The following is a 16,986-nucleotide window of genomic DNA, read 5'->3' as shown; positions in this document are numbered from 1 at the left end:
AATGTATGAGAGTAGAACTGCACTCCACTGGGCTTTCAATGGCAGATTTTTCAAAAGCAGATCACTAGGCCTTTCTTCCAAAGTGCCTCTGGGTGGACTCGAACCTCCATCCAGTCTTTCAGTTAGCATCCTAGCGTGTTAACCGGCTGCACCACCCGGGGACTAGCTAAAGCCAAGGATGTCTCAAAGAAAAAAAAAAACCCTGGAAGTAGAAGCGCTAGGTACTCTATATTCCAGGGTCTATGTACTCAGAAAGGTGAAAGGTTGGAGTACGTATGCTTACTAGAGGGTTCCTCAAAGCCACAGGGTTTCAGAGGAATGCCTTGGGGCCAAAGGGGATGGGGGAAGTGGAGGAAAAGACCCTAGACCTTCCACCTCTGTTTCAACGCCAAAAGCTTTGTTTTGACTACTGGAGAGCTGCACAGGACTTAGAGAAAAGTACTCCTGCTTTAAGGAATTCCGCTGCCGCCGAACCTGAAGACTGTAATCAATGCCACTGAATTGCACGTGCGGAAACCGTTGAGTTGGTGTGGGTTTTGCTGTGTGTATATGTCCTCACCAACAACAAGGCGAAATTAGAAACACAAAGAAATGAAATCACACTGTTGGAGGAGATCGGGGTTTCCTCCTAGCTCTAATACTCAGAACGAACACCACTACCTTTTTTGGTGGTTAAGAGCTCAGACGACTAACCAAAAGGTCGGCAGTTCAAATCCACCAGCTACTCCTTGGAAACCCTATGGGGCAGTTTTACTCTGTCCTATAGGGTTGCTGTGAGTTGGAATCGACTCAATGGCAACGGGTTTGGTTTTTTGTTTTTGAGTTTTATCCTTTTCGGTGAGGGGTTGGAAGTCACTTGTACCTATTCCCTTATGTGAGTGTTTAAACTTGTCATGAATGCCCAGGAGTGTGTATGAGTTACTTGCTCATACCGTCACTTACATAGATGGCGTTAGACTGTAAGAACAGTCTTACAAGACGCCATGTCCCCGGAGCCTGGCTTACCTAAATAGCGAACGTTGCTACCCAGACGTGTTGGCAGTTCACTGGCTCTAGGAGCTCTGAGCTTGTACTGCACACAGAAGGCAGCCTGCTGCTGACTAACTCTCCCTAGGAGAGTTAACATGGGAGAATAGCACGTGCATAAAAACCGAGGCAGCTTTTTACTGATTAGGTGTTCAGAGTCAGCCCCCGACTCATAGCGACCCTGTGTGACAGCACAGAATTGCCCTACATGGTTTTTATGGGGCTGTGGTCTTTACGGAAGCAGTAATGCTGAATGGGTTAGAACCGCTAACCTTTAGGTTAGTAGCGGAGTGCTTAACCATTTGCGCCACCCAGGGACCTTAATATGTATGTAAGCTTCGGTAAGAAACTACATAGATCGTCTGGGAAATGCCAGGCCTTCAAACCGGGCTCTGACCAGCACCTTGCCAGAAACTCTCCTACTTGCATACCTGGAACCCAGATAATATGGGGGTGACACAAACTGTTAACACGCTCGGCTACTAAATGAAAGGTTGGAGGTTTGAGTCTACCCAGAGGTGCCTCAGAACAAAGGCCTGGTGATCTGCTTTAGAAAACCCTGTGGAGCACAGTTCCGCTCTGACGCACAGGGGTCACCACGAGTCAGAGTCGACCAATGGCAACTGGCTTAACATGTTTCCAGGTACCCAACTGAGACGCATCTCTCCGCCTGCACTGGGGTGCTCATGCTGCCCGCTGCCGTGGCTTCCGGGGCCCGGTGCCCACTTCTCCCCCACCCGTCCTCAGTGCTGGAGCATACAGGTGTCATTATCTACTGGAATTTCTCCAGTCCATTTGTTTTGGCACTTCTGGGACTGCCAAGGGCATTTATTTTTAGTCCAGATCACTTGGACTGCTTGCCACTTGAATGCCGATCTTTCTATTCATAGGTTAAAACTCATTTTAGGACAAGCAGATTTCCAAGTCAACCAAGTTTTCCTGCAGAGAAGATTAGCAGGAGGCAAAACACTGCAACAGAGAGAAGGAGGAAGGCCAAGCTGCCAAGCTATAAGGCTGTGTTCTTGTTTTAAGGTCAGCCCTTTAGGCATTGTAAGAGCCGGGTGTGGGGCGGACGAAAAACTGTCAAACACTTGAATTAATCCTTCTGATTTGCTGAAATAAGATATTTTGCATATCGATTAAGCAATTTTTCCATTTACATCTGATCGAGGTGGTCTTTGAAGTCCCTGGGTGGTGCAATCAATTAAATGCTTGACTGCTTACCAGATGGTTGGCAGCTCAAGTCCACTCAGAGGTGCGTTGGAAGAAAGCCCGGGCAATCTACTTCGGGAAGGTCACAGCTATTGACAACCCCATGGAGCACAGCTCTACTCTCACACACATGGGGTCGCCGTGAGTTGGAATCGACTCCATGGCAACTGGTTTGGTTTTTGAGGTGATTGTAAGAATCACGCATAGTAAACGAATGGTTGCTGCTGGCCCAGCACTGTTCTAAGACTTCATGTCTCCTACCCCATTTAATTGTCATGCTAAACACTATGAACCCCTTTTACAGATCAGAAAATCTGTTTGGAAAAGCGAAGGAACTCGCCTAAGCTCATCCTGGGTAAAACTTAGGATTTGAATCCAGTCAGTCTGGCTCCAGATTTAGTGCCACTGAGCATACACGCAAAGCAGAGCACCTGACTCAGCACTGCGTTCTTCTATGATATTCCGCTGACTTGTTGTAACTTAGGTCGTAGAGCCAGTTTAAACGAATCCAGAACTGAGTAGCTTCACTTGCCAAGATGACACTGTTCTCACACAGTATACAGTTGTGATGGAGCCCTCTCTCCCTCCCCCACTGCAGTTAAAAAAAAAACTGTTAGGATTTTCTCAGCAGGTATTTTCTTGCAAGAACTACAGTTTGTTTTCTTGGCTAGGGCACACTGGTGTCCCAATAAGTCTGGGCAAAGGCCCTCTACCGCTGGAAGTGACTAGCTTCTCGGGGTGGTAAGTAGAGTCTGTGGTTCTCAAACTTTAGCATGCTTCATGTCACCTGGAGGGTTTGTTCAAACACAAGAGGCTGCCCCCGCCCCCCGAGTTTCTGATTCAGGGGGGATAGAGTGGGGCCCCCACCACCCATCTGTCACTTTGGTACTTGGGGCTTGCGTGTTGCTGTGACGCTGCAAGCTGTGTCACCTATATTTCAAACACCCCAGCAGGGTCACCCACGGTAAACCGAGCAGAGCTTCCAGACCAAGACAGACTAGAAGAAAGGCCTGGCAATCTAAATCCAAAAATTAGCCCATGAAAACCGTAAAGGTCACAACAGAACATTGTCCAGTACGAAGCTGGAAGACGAGCCCTCTAGGTTGGAAGACATTCAAAACACACAGTGGCCGCAACAATGGATTCGAGTATACCGGTGATCCTGAAGACGGCGCAGGACCAGCAATGTTTCGTTCTGTTGTCCGGCATGAGTCAGCTGACCTAAGAGCAATGAATGGCAACCACAGGGTGGGGCTCGAATTTGCATTTCTAATGAACTCCCAGATGATGTAGAGGCTGCTGGTCCCAGACTTTGAGAACCACTGCACTAAGGCTTCTACCCACAAGGAAGCCAGTAATTTCATTTTCTGGGTTGGAATATATCCTACTAAGCCGTTTGATGACTGAATGGACACAAGTGAGGCCTTGGGGTCAGTATTGTCGTAGTTGTGTGCCATTGAGTCGGTTCCACTCATAGCAACCCTACAGGACATAGTAGAGCTGACCCACAGGGTCTTCTAGGCTCTAATCTTTAGGGTTCAGATTGCCAGGTCTTTCTCCCTCAGAGCCGCTGTGTGGGTTTGAACCACCAACCTTTTGGTTAGCAGCCAAGTGCTTAACTGTTTGCACCACTCAGCGCTTCTTTTGTGCCCATTCGGAAGGTACACTGTATTTGGACACCTGCTACCACCGCGCAGTAGGTGGTTTCTTCTCACACCTACTGTGCCCTCCCCGGGTGCCCCATCTTTGACTGGCCCATCACTTACTCTAAATCAGAAGTCTACTAACGAGCCCAGACCCTCCCTGACATTCTGTCATCAAGCCTCGGCAGCGTCCAAGCCCTCATTTTCACCTGATCTAAATTTGAGTTTCCTGCTCCTCCCGTTCCAGTCTGCTGCTTTCTCTATCCTAGTTGAGGCGGGGATTCAAGTCGCCCAGAAGGGCCACACAATCCACTGGTGATTCACGGTAGAATTCTCTCCTTCCATGCGGGAGACTCAGGTTCAAGTTCGAGTCAATGCCCCTCGTGCGCAGCCACCTCCCGTCTGTCAGTGCAGGCTTGTGTGTTGCCAGGATGCTAAATAGGTTTCAGCAGAGCTTCCAGACCAAGACAGACTAGGAAGAAAGGCCTGGCAATCTGCTTCTGGAAACCAGCCAACGAAAACTCTAAGGAGCACAACGGAACACTGTCTGATCTCTAAGCCACCATGAGGATGGGCATCGTTTCTTTCCATTGTATACGGGGTTGCCAGCAGTTGGGGCTGACTCGACGGCAGCTAACAACAGAACGGCCAGGTATGCCAAGGCGGGCCTCACTTCCTGGCTTCTCACTGTGTCTAGGATTGAGTCTAAGTGTTTTCTCAGTGTATTCCCAATGAGTCACCACTCACCATATGCTCAGGCTGTACCCGCTGAGCTAACAGCCCCAAGGGCCCCATTCACTTCCCTCTCCCCCTCCTGTTTTGGTTTGGCTCCGTTATCCCTGCTCACTTACCCACCAGGAGTGGGCTCAGATGTCATTTCTCAAATGAGGCCTTCGAATCCTTCCTTTCTCAGCAGAACTAGGTGTTGTCTGGCTGTGTCCCTGTAACCTCAGGCCTGCTACACAGCCGGCAGGTACCGCGTTGTGCTTACCTATCTGCTCCCACCTCTAGGAAAGGGCTGGAACTTATCTCTGAAACTCAGGGCCTGGCGCCTGGCATATAAAGATTCCCTAGGCGCTAGTTAGTATTCCCGGAAGCACCCATTGATTTATTAGTTCACTAACAAAGCAGGTCTGAACTATAGACTTTTCTCAAAGCATTCTTCCCAGCTTTACTGAACTTGAAACCAAGTGTGACCAGCTGTGTCACGAGCTAGAATACTTTGAAAGACTCTAGGTTTATAAAGGACATTTCCCTTTGCCTTGTTGAGTGCTGCCACCTCATCTTTGGGGCACTTTGTCATTTGAAAGCAGTGCATTTTCACACGCCTGTCTGTCAGAAGGAGTGTGGCGGTGTGGCTGTGCTGGGCTTTCTTCCCTGTCAAGAAGAGGTTCTGGCACGCAGGAAAGTTAGCAGACGCTAGCGGGTAAGGTAGGAGCCCTGGTGGCGCTACTGGTTAGCACTCAGCTGTTAACAGAAAGATTGGTGGTTTGAACCCACCAGCCACTCTGTGGGAGAAAAACCTGGTAATCTGCTCCTGTAATGAGTAAAAAGCCAAACCCAACCTGATGCTGTCAAGTGGATTCCCACTCGGAGTGACCCTATATGACAGAGGAGAGCTGCCCCATGTTTCCAAGGAGCAATTGGTGGATTCGAACTGCTGACCTTTTGGCTGGCAGCTGAGCTCTTAACCGCTGAGCCACCAGGGCTCCCCTGTAAGATTAGAGCCTAGGAAATCTTATGGGCCAGTTCTATTCTGTCACATGGGGTGGCTGTGGGTTGAAAATCGACTCGACAGCACCTAACAAGACAACAACAATGGGTGAGGTTAGAAATGTGATCTCTCAGACCTGGATTTTACTTCTGACACGTTTTAATATCCTTGTGGCAAAGTTGGCAGCAACGCGCTGTCACTGGAATCTTGTTATTTTGCAAGATCATCTGTAGAGCTGGTGTAGCTCCTGGTTCTGTCAGATGAAAGCCTAAGTTCTTGGAGACTTTAGGAAACTCCCTGGGGTGGCGTAAACTACTAACATAAAGGTTGGCGATTTGAATCCACCTAGCAGCACCATGGAAGAAAGGCCTGGCAATCCGCTGTAAAGAATAAGGCCAAGAAAACCCTATGGAGCTCAGTTCTACTCTGTAATCTGTGGGGTTGCCATGAGTCAGAGCTGATTCCACAGCAGCGGGTTTGGTTTGGGTTGGTTTATTAAGTTATAACATATGAGATGCCTTGCAAATGTGATCACCAAGATTTTTATCCTCTCCCTTCTTTGGTAAACTGCAAGCCCCTTGCCACTACCAGCTCAGATCACTGTAAGGGTGGACACATAAAGGCCACTGGCCAGCAGGGCCAACCCAGATACCCCAAGGTGGTGATGCCATCAGCCACTTTGGTCACTGCTCTCATCTTAGCTTTGCCCTCCAATGTTCTCTCTTAACTACGAGTCATGCATACCTTTCCCGGCCCACATAGCATCTGTAAGACTGCAAGTAGGTAAAGGTTCACTAAGCAAACATCACTTCCTTTTAAGCAGAATCTCTGGACTAGTAACTCTCACAGCACCTAGCATTTTCTTGTTAGTGGCTCAAAATAACTAGCAGGCCCCGGCTTTCCTGGGAGATGTCACCTTATGACTGGACACCTTATTTTGTTCCTGCGGCGTGGTTAGTGTGCCTAGAGAGGTGATACTAACGGTGTTAGAGTTGAAAGGAGAGCAGTGCTGGTTCATGGTAGAATTCTCACTTTCCATGTGGAGGGAGAGCTGAGTTCAATTCCCAGCCAACGCCCCTTACGCACAACCACCACCCGTCTGTCCGTGGAGGCTTGTGTGTTGCTGTGATGCTGAACAGGCTTCTGTGGAGCTTCCAGACGAAAACAGACTAGGAAGAAAGGCCTGGTGACCTACTTCTGAAAATCAGCCAGTGACAATGCTATGAGCCACGATGGAACACCATCTGATCTGCAACCCATTGTGAGGATGGCATGGGGCTGGGCAGTGATTCGTTATACTGCGCATGGGGTCGCCATGAGTCGGGGCTGACTTGATGGCAATAACAAAACTGCCAGAAGCGCCAAGGAGGGCATCACTTCCTGAATTCCCACTGTCTCTACAATCGAGTCTAAGTTCCCTACGGGACTAAGGTGGGCTAGGAAGACAGGCATGGTGATGCACTTCCAAAAATCAGCCGGTAAAAACCCTGTGGGTCACGACTGTTCGATTCTGTCGTGCATGTGGTCATCGTGAGTTGAGAGACGACTTGACAGCTAACAAAAGCAGTCTAGTGGAAGCCAAAAGAGCTTGCAGAAAGATATTGATTCAGACTGAAAAATGCAGAGAGTGAAATGGAGGCGATTTTTACGTACAAAGCCAGATTCTCCCAAAGCAGAGTCACATTCTGCTTTTAAGCCCTCAGGAAAACTCTCAGTTCTCACGTTCCCCAGCCAAAAAACTCTGGCCAGGGGACAAAAATTGTCTCTGGACCACTTATACACCTTTCTAGCAGGTACATCCCATCCATCACCTCCGTAGGAGGTATTTTGGGACCCTGCCTTGAAAGTAGTTTCTCTTTCTGGGGTCCAGGTACTCTCAAGATTTACTTAACTTAAACCCACTGCCGTCGAGTTGATTCCGACTCATAGCGACCCTATATGACAGACTAGAACTGACCCATAGAGTTTCCAAGGAGCGCCTAGCGGATTTGAACTGCCCTTAGAAGGGAAAAAACTAGGCAATTTTGAGCCTATTAACTAACCGTCTGCAGGGCAGCTCTACTAGCCTACCATAAGAAATTCTCCTAAGGCAGGTACATTGCACACCTTATCACAGGACTTTCAGGCATTTAATTTCTTATAGGCTAGAATGTGACAGTGGTTTTCCAAGGAACAGTCAGTATCCAAAGGAAATGTGGTTACATGGTTATGACTTCAAGCCACAGCAGCTGACTGCCTAGCCTTGATCACTCTTCCCTCTTTTGAAAAGACTTTACTCAAGCTCTGTGACATACAGTGAACAGTCCAGATATTTAATATGAGCTATTTACACTTCCGTGCTCTGAGTCTTTGGTCTTTGGATCAAAATCCACAGCCATATAGCTAAGAACGATCTGTTTCCTCAATCTTGAGGCAATGTTCTAGTCTAGGACTTCTCACTAGGGCTAATCAGTTAGATGTCCCTCTTGGAACAGAAGGGTTGTAACTATTTTTCACGTCCTCTAGAGCTCAACTACTAGCTGAAAGATTGGCAGTTCGAACCCACCCAGAGGCACCTCAGAAGATAAGACTGGTGATCTTCTTCTAAAAGGTCACAGCTTTGAAAACCCTGTGGAGTAAGTGTAGTCTGTACAATTGGGTCATCATGAGTCATAATCAACTTGAAGGCAACTAACAACAGAGCTGGCCAACGAAAAGGGAAGACAGAAGGGGAACAGATACATTTGAACTGTGGCATTGGGAAAGAATATCGAATATACCGTGGACTGCCTGAAGAACAAACAAGTAAGTCTTAGAAGAAATAAAACCAGAATGCTACTTACAAGTAAGGATGGTGAGACTTTGACTTGCTTACTTAGGACACGTCATCAGGAAAGACCAATCACTAGAAAAGGACATCATGGTTGATAAAGAAGAGGGCCAACAAAAACGAGGGAAACCCTCGGTGCAGTGGATTGATGGAACAGCCACGACAGCAGACTCAAACATACCAAGGATCGTGAAGATGGCGCGAGACCAGGCAACACTTCCTTCTGTTATACCTGAGGTCGCGATGAGTCCGAGCCGACCCAATGGCAACTAACAACGTCACAACTGTAATGAACCTACTCAAGTGAAATCACGTCGAGGGTTCCTTAATTTATAAAAGGCAGGAAAACTTCAGTCAGGCCTCCTGCTTCCGTTGTTGCTGGGGTCAGCCAGAGTTACCCTTGCTGGCAATGTAGTTTGTTTACAGTATTTAAGTGGCAACGCTGGTCAGTTCTGCTGGACTTGGCCTTTCAGCATGTTTTAGGTATCCGAGGACTCAAGCAATAAAAACAAAGAGTCAAAGTGACACAGGACAGACATTTAAGCTAAATGCCACATGAAGTGGGCAAGAGGCCAGTCTGGAGAACAAATCTGCTCATGACTTCAAGAAGCTGTCACTGCCATCAAGGACTTGGCTGGTGATCCTGGTGTAGAGGCTCTGCTCGTATGCTTATTCCCTGACCTACACGAGGACCACTATCATCGTCACACCTGCCCTTTTCTCCTTCCCCACCTCTCCGGGTCTGTAACTACTGCCAGTCTTTACCAACCCCCTTTTCTCAATGAGAGGAGCTCCTGTGGTGACTAGCCACGGGGTCACCATGAGTTGGAATCAGGGGACAGCAACTGTGGTGTGATGGCTTGCTTTTATATGGCCTTTCTTGCCATGGTCTTGTAACGCCCACCAAACAACTGGGTGGGACTATGCAAATAAGCTGCTCACGGCCTACCAAGGGATTGGACAGCTTGCTAATAATGCACACTCTTTGAATGGAATCCCTGTGGGGGGTTGGGCCATGCAAATAAGGTGTATGGAACCCTAACAAGAGGATTGATCAGTTTTTCCATCCTGCTAGGCTTAAAAGAAAGTCAATCCCAGAGTAGAGGGGGACCTCACTACCACCAAGAAGAAGAGAAGGGAGAAGAGAGTGTCCTTTGGACCCGGGGTTCCTGTGCTGAGAATCTCCTAGGCCCAGGAGACAGAGAGCTGTAACAACAGAGACAGCACAAGACGGTGAGAAGGAGCAGCAAGTGCAGCAGAGAACTGGCAGCAGCAGAACCAGGAGACCATTAGGAGACGATGCAGCGGGCTTCCCACCCATGGAGAGAGAAAGCTGAGTGCCTTCAGGCAGGAGGCTTGCTGGCAGAGTGGGGTGCCTCCAGGCACTTATTGGTGGAGCTAAAGAGCTTTGTAACACTTGCCTGGGCAAGCAGAGGCCAGGCCAAGGGGCCAAGGGCCAGGGAGAGGCCTGCCTGGGGGCATGGCTGAGATCTTTCTTGACCTAAGGACTGAATCCTGAGTTGTTCCTGATCCTGAATTATAACCTGTTACTTCCCTAATAAACCCCATCATTGTGAGTATGGTCTATGAGTTCTGTGCGGCCAAATGAAATAATCCAACCCAGCAGAGAAGTAGAGTGCCGTGGCAGGGATGGCTGGCGTCAGAATTGGTAAAAAGATTGGATGGTGGAGGTATGTTTGACCTCTGCGACACTGGGATTAATCTCGGGCTGATGGCGATTCTCTCTCCCTCCTGAAGTTTGAGGAGGACCTCCAATGCCCCCCATGCCATTTTTATAGCAACTAACAACAAGAGCCATATATGAATAGCTCCCACAAAACTGTGCTTCTAGACTCTGGCCTTAAAGAACATACGTTACCCTAGATCCTAACTTTGACTTCGTTGGCTGGAGGAAATGTTCTAGAACCCCTCTGTGTTTTGCTATCAAGCACAGTATACCACTGAATTTGACCTTCTCTTAGTAGTTTGACTTAGGTTTCTTGCCAGAGTCTTAGGGTACCCTTGCCCTTGTCCTGGAGTATTTTAAACCAGTACCATGAGCATGTGGGTGTTGGGAGTGGTACTGTGAAAAAAAGAGCTAAGTGTAGAAGACCTGGGCCAGGAAGTCAGTCCATATGCCTTGGGACTATGAACTTAAAACAGGGTCAGTCTGGGTTGGCTTAGGGTTGATACCTGCTCGGCCAACCCCAAACTCCCTCCAGTTCAGAAAGGATGTGCCTGCCCGCCTTCCTTGGAAAAGCTGAAGTCTTGAGTGGGTTTCCCTCTCCCAGTGTTCATGGCATGCCACATATTTTCCAGGTGACAAAAAGGAGTAAAGGGACCCTTACTTACACAAATACTAGGAATACATATGGCTCCAACTAACTCTTTGAACAGTTAGCTGTATTTTTAGCAACCTACAGGGAAAAGTGAAACTCTAACCTAAAGGGTTGCATGCTAAATTCAAAGACTATGAAGGAGCATGCAGGAAAAATGAATCTTTCCTCCCAACTCTGTGGCCACTTATGAGGCGTTTCTGGCACACCTTAGAGTTTTGACATGGTACTGAAAAGTGTAAAGCAAGACACAGCACTGTCCCTCCAGAAGTTGTTTAGTTAAGCTGGTTTTGCTGTCCATTAATAATTAGTGGTGGGGTCTGCAAACGCTAGGAAGCAGGGCTTTGCTAGTCTCTCAGGTTTATTACACATCAAGGACCCTCTTCACTGCCTGTTGGCCGCTCCGGAGAAGTCTGAGCAGGGAGAGCGTTTCTGAGCACCGTCAGTTGGCGCGGCCAGGTCTCTCACGTTTCCCTTAAAGATAACGCTTCTCACGCTGCAAAGTTAGGAGCCCGCGAAGCCATGTGACCAACCCAAACGTGATCGGGCGGCCGGCCAATCGCAGGGGACAGAAGAGCGGGTCCCAGCTTAGCACGTTCGCTGGGGACTGTGGAGACCAGGGGGCAGGGGTGCAGCTCGAGACTTAACCCCAAGTACTCAGACACGGCCTGAACACAGACTTTTAGGTTTGCTCTCCTTCTCAGAAGACGCACGTGACTGTAGGCAGGCGGGCCCCCTAAGCCATCAGGGACCCGAGAAGGTGCTTAGGGCCAAGGCAGCTTTCTGCCCCAATTCCCTAGAGCTGCCAAGCCAGCCTGTTGATGTCATGACCACTTCAGGGACCCACCAGGATTCTGACCGCACCCCCTTAGAGCAGCGTTTCCTGTCACCTGCCCAGGAAAGTTGTTGCAGCCCCAAAGTGGTCTGAGAGTGGTTGAAGACAGGGCCTTCAGGCCCAGTGCGGCAGAGCCCTGGGGACTCCACGGTGGTCCCCCCACCCTCAACAAGCCACAGCCACCCCTCAGCGCTCCCAGCCCGCGCTCCTCCTCTGATCTATTGTTTAGAATGAAGGCTAACCACAGTCACTAGACTAAGGCTCAATTCCTCTCCAGGAAACCTCACTGCAGGAGGATCAGTAACTAACCTGATTGTGTCCTCGTCCCCACTGCCCCTCCCCCACTCAGCAAGCCCCGAGACCCCGGAGTGTGGGGTGGGGGTCCCAAAAGCCGCCAGAAGGGTGGGGAGGGAAGGCAGTCGTCCCCAAGGGAAGTCCTATTTAAAGCCTCTTTCCTCCCCTAACCAGCACCCGGGAAGGGGCCCGGCACCGGGGGGAGCGCAGGCCCGGTGCGCCGGCTACGCAATGCTCCCGGCGGGTGCCCACGGAACGCGCGCCTACTCACGGCGGCGGGGACACCCTGGCCCCGGTTGGCTCCGGCGCCCTGCGTCCCTGATGTCACCTACCCTCGCCCACCACTCGCTCGCACCATCCCTGAGACCGAGGAGCTTGCCCGGGTGCCGACACCGTCTTGGCCTGGCCCTCTGCCTCCTTTCTAACACTCCGCGCGGCAAAGGAGGCAGGACCATTGTTCCAAGGGCTGCGGAGCCACATCCCCAGCCCCTGCCGGGTGGGTGAAGAATGAGGCCAAGCCGCGACTTTGGGGAGGGGGTGGAAGGAATGCGGACGAGTTGAGGTGCGGCTTTAGGATACCCCGAATCCCACGTCTCGCAAGCTCATGAGCTGCGGCGCTGACAGCTCCGAGGCGCCACCGGGTGTTGCGGGAGGGGGGAGGTTGGGAGACGAGGAGCGCGGAGAAGCGCTTCTACTAGGTTGGGCGCAGGAGCCCCTCAGCCGCCCCAAGGTCCCCGGGTCGCCCGCGGGGGGTACGTTCTCACTCACCCGCTCCGGTGGCGCCGCTCCCCCGGGGCGCCCAGCTCAGCGCGAGCAGCAGCCAGAGCGCCCAGCGCGCGGACGTGCCCATAGTGCCCGCTGGGATGGTGCCGCCGCCGCTCGGCACAAGTTACCAGCCTTCGGAAGGAGGAAGGAGGTGGGGGCGGGGCGGGGAGGAGGGGAAGGAGTTAGAGGGGGACCGGGAGCCGGGAGAAGAGGGCACCCCCTCCCCGCCGACTTGCACAATCTCCTCCCCACCAGCAGCCCACCCGCCCGCCCGCCCGCCCGCCTCCCGGCTGCAGCCGCCGCGCCAGCCGGGCCTGCGGGCAGCAATAATGCAGGCGCTGCAGAGCAGGGGAGGGGCGGGAGGGGACGGGGGGGCCGGAGGGGACGTGGGGGGGTGCGGGAGGAGCGCCGAGCCAGCGAGCAGGCGCCCGGCACCCACCCGGCGCGGCCCGAGCGCTGGGAGCCGCGGAGGGCGGGAGGCGGGCAGTCGGCGTCCGCTCGGCCCTGCAGGGTGTGAGCGCCAGCGAGCGAGCGAGCGAGCCGGCGGGCGGGTGGCCGGGCGCGAGTGGCCGTGGCCGTGGCCGTGGCCGTGACCGCCGCCGCCCGGACTGCTCCTGGCCCGGCTGCTCCGCGCGCCCGCTGGCTCACGGGGGCCCGGGGCGGCTGCTGGTTGGCTCGCGCGCCGCCCTCGCCTCCAATCCCCCGGGCCTGCCCTAATTTCCTGATCCAGGGAACCTGCCGCCGCCGCTGTGCGCTCCCTACAGTCAGCACTGTTCCCTCCCGGCAGCCACCAGCAGTCAGGGCAGCGGCGACAGCAGCAGTTAGCGCTGATGCAACCGTCGTTGCTATTGCCAGCGCCTCCCCACTCACGGCGCTTGCAGCCCGGGGGACTTGAAGGGTCCAGGGGCTACACCCTCGCCCGCGCCCCTTCCCCCCACCCCTCCGGCTGGTACTGTGAGGCTGGTAGGTAGCCGCTTCCTTGGCCCTCCTGAAAGTGATGAAGAGGAGGGGCCAAAACGTCTGGGACTGCTCTGATGTGGGGTTCCGGGAGCCCGTCTCCATTGCACGTTGTAAAAATTAAATCTGCCTTTAAATGTATGTGGGAGCGTGCGTACGGTTGTGGCTTGTTCTCTGTAATAGAAAAAGGCTAAATATAACCCAGTCTGGGACAGGAGGGGAATTGCTCGCGCGGCTCTGCATTCTCTCGTCAAGGATTATAGTTAATTGCTAATTGCACAAAATGATAGTTTGAGGGCCTGCAATTAAAAGCTTAACCTTTTCTTGTTTGGGGAGGGGGCACGTGTGGGTTTGTTCTTCTTGATAGACTTGGTAACATTCCATTACAAGGCATAAGGAAAAGAAAAATAGGAGGCAAAGGTAAGATTCAGAGAAAGAAATGATTCTTGTTTTGTTCCTGAGAGTTCCCGAATCTATAATTTGTTTTTTGTGTACTTCAGTTTTCTTGCATACTTTCCTCTGGTTGAGTGCCTGGCCCTCTGTGGTCTGCTAAGCATCCTGCAAGGGTGGGAGGGCGCACCAAGCTAGTTGGTCTTCTTAAATAAAGGCTTTTTATAATGTTGAAAAAGAAGAAAGCTTCATTTTCATCTTGAATGACTCAAACTTGGCAGATTTCACTCAGACCAGGTTCGGCTCTGTCCCATTGATGATCTGAGAGGTGGTGCTTGTTGCCTAACTCTATTCTCTGTGCCCTGATTCTCTTCTGGCATCTATCAAGGCTGGCCAGTGGATGGGACCTGTCTCAAGAACTTACTGCACCCAGGAGGCAGAGAGGAAAATTCCAGGTCAGGAGACACTCGGGGCGGGGGGGGGGGGCCCAGAGGATTGCATAGATTGTGGCGGATAAGCAGGAAGCAGCTTCAGTCTCCCCACGGATGGGGTCGCAGTGTCGCTCATTCCAAATGCTATTTTGCCCACCTCTGTGGTTGGCTACAACTTTGGTACAAGCTGCAGCAGCCACCCACGTGTTGCACGTGAAACTGAATTACAAAGCCTTTTACGTCAGTTGGTAGTGAAGATGCACGTTGGTGTTCACCTAACAGGCATTAAGGTGTGACGGTAAAAGTTAGGCACATGGCGTCTTTGGTGTTCTCCAGGTGGTCTACAAGGCCATCTGACAAGCCATGCCGCTTTCCAGAAGAAGGAAGGGGGTAGAGGAAGTAGGCAGAATCAATACGAGAAAAAGTACGTTAATGAACCATCACGCGGCTTGTTTTCAACATTTTACTCAGAGATGAATGTACACCACAGTCTAAACACTGATATGGTGCAATCAGACTTATCTTTAACAAACATGTGTTACTCTTTCTATCTCTGCAAGGGACACAAATAAACTGTTACTGAAATTAGCAGCAGTTCTATGTTCAACTCTGTGTTCTGTATTCATTCCTGCGGTTTCTTTCTTTCTTTTTTTTTTTTTTTGTGGAATCAAAAAGAAAAGCGGAACCTTCAGCTCCACCTCTGACTGGCTGTGAAACTTGGGAAAATCAGTGTGCCTCTCTGTGCCTGCCTTCCGACCTGTAAACTGAGAACAGAAACCAACCTGCATAACAGCAAGTGCTCCGTGACCTCAGCTCCCTGCAAAGCACTGATTAGTAGAAGTATTATCAGGAGGAATGTATTTGATTAATGTAGAAAGTAACCAGATAACCAGCAGGAGGAATGTATCAGGAGTGGAGCTTGTGTGGTTGAGCTAACTGGGCTCAGAGAGCTCGGCACTGCGGGACCACCAAAGCGTTCAGGTGAATCGATAGGCAATCCCACTCACTCCCGTGATCCGCCACATTTGTTTGCTTGTGGAGGCAATGAACATGGAGTAGCCCAGGGTAACAGGCACTGTCTGGGCATTGGGCATAGAGAGACGTTACCCAGGGAAGCTCACCATCTGGTCAGGAGACAGACAAGCAATTGCAGTAGCCTGTGTACAGCACAGTGGTCCCTGGACGGTGCATAGGGTTAACATAAAAAAAAAAAAAAGCGAACCCGATTCCAACTCATAGCGACCCTATAGGACAGAGTAAAGCTGCCCCATTGGGTTTCTAAGGAGCGGCTGGTAGATTTGAACTGCCGACCTTCTGGTTAGCAGCCAAGCTCTTAACCAGTGTGTCACTAGGGCTCTGGGGTTAACATACTCAGCTGCTAATTGGAAGGTTGGAGGCTCCAGTCCCCACTCAGAGATGCCTTGGAAGGAAGGCCTGGCAATCTACTTCCAAAAACTCAGCCACTGAAAATCCTACAGAGCACAGGCGGTGGCTGTGAGTCAGAATCGACCTGATGGCAATTGGTAAACCGAGCATCTTCATCTACCGAGGTTTTGGTACCTCAGCACAACCTTGTGTTCACAGCAGGTGAAGGGGAAGAAAGGCCATGGAAAACAGAGGGAACTGGGACAAAAAAGCGTCATGTATTCAAGGAAATACGGGGGATTCAGGACGGCTCAAGTAGGCTAAAGGTAGAAGCAGAGGCTGGGTTAGGAGCTGTGGGTGTTTGTCACGCTAAAGCTTTGTATGTACTTCATCCCATGAGGCTGCGGCCAGAACTCATTATGGAGTTTTTTGGTTTTGTTTAGTTTATTTTAAAGATATTTATTTTGTATTGTGGTGAGTATATACGTAGAAAAAAAAAAAACTTGCCATTTCAACATATTTTACTTGTACGATTCAGTGGCATTAATTCCTTTCGTCACATTGTGCAGCCATCACCACTGTTTTCATTCCCCTTAACAGAAGCTCAGTGTCCCCCAAGCTTCATAATGGATTTCGATCAGAGGACAGACATCTAGTTTGTTCTGGAAAGATCCTTCTGGCAGTGGTATGAAGGTGACTTATTTAGCGGGGTGGGACAGAGGACTGTTGTTGTGTGCCACTGAGTCAATTCCAACTCATAGCGGCCCTCTGTGACAGAGCAGAACTGCCCCATGGGGTTTCCTAGGCTGTAATCTTTATAGGAACAGACTACCAGGTCTTTCTCTTCAACAGTGGCTGGTGGGTTCAAATTGTCGACCTTCCAGTTAGCAGCTGAGCGTTTAACCATTGCACCTCCAAGGCTCCTTAGGAGGAGATTAGAGGAAGAGCAATTAGTTAGAGGCTCCGGTAGTGAGGGAGGACAGAAAGAAAGGGAGGAAGGAACCATTATTTTCCTTTCAAGAAATGTTCACATACGTAATTCCTCCGGGAGATTTTTCTCCCCAGCCCTTTGGGTATATTTCTTAGACCGCTGTTTTCTAAACAAGCAGGTTCCATTAGAATCATTGGTAATGCCTGTCAAAATGCAGAGTCCCAGGCCCCCCCCCCTTGGTGCTCCTGCTTCAGTAGGTTTAGTGTGGAGCCCAAGAA

The 16,986-nt window shown here is 50.8% G+C and overlaps 1 protein-coding gene across 5 annotated transcripts in view; it reads right to left on the bottom strand.

Annotated features, from left to right (window-relative positions):
* Nucleotides 1-12,837, bottom strand: part of VLDLR (very low density lipoprotein receptor) — a 46,834-nt gene extending 33,997 nt beyond the window's left edge. For 3 of the 5 annotated variants that reach the window (XM_023539437.2, XM_064290575.1, XM_064290576.1), the window contains exon 1: nucleotides 12,638-12,837. In XM_023539437.2, the coding sequence (XP_023395205.2) occupies nucleotides 12,638-12,719 (82 nt within the window). In that variant the 5' untranslated portion in view covers nucleotides 12,720-12,837. The remainder of the gene's footprint in view (nucleotides 1-12,637) is intronic. The other 2 variants (XM_003420479.4, XM_003420480.4) reach the window with 2 other exon arrangements.
* Between the last annotated feature and the right edge of the window lie 4,149 nt (nucleotides 12,838-16,986).

This window comes from Loxodonta africana, chromosome 9 (assembly GCF_030014295.1).
Source record: "Loxodonta africana isolate mLoxAfr1 chromosome 9, mLoxAfr1.hap2, whole genome shotgun sequence".
Classification (NCBI taxonomy): Eukaryota; Metazoa; Chordata; class Mammalia; order Proboscidea; family Elephantidae; genus Loxodonta; species Loxodonta africana.
The sequence above is the reverse complement of the archived record's forward strand: the minus strand, read 5'-3'. Positions and strand labels throughout refer to the sequence as shown.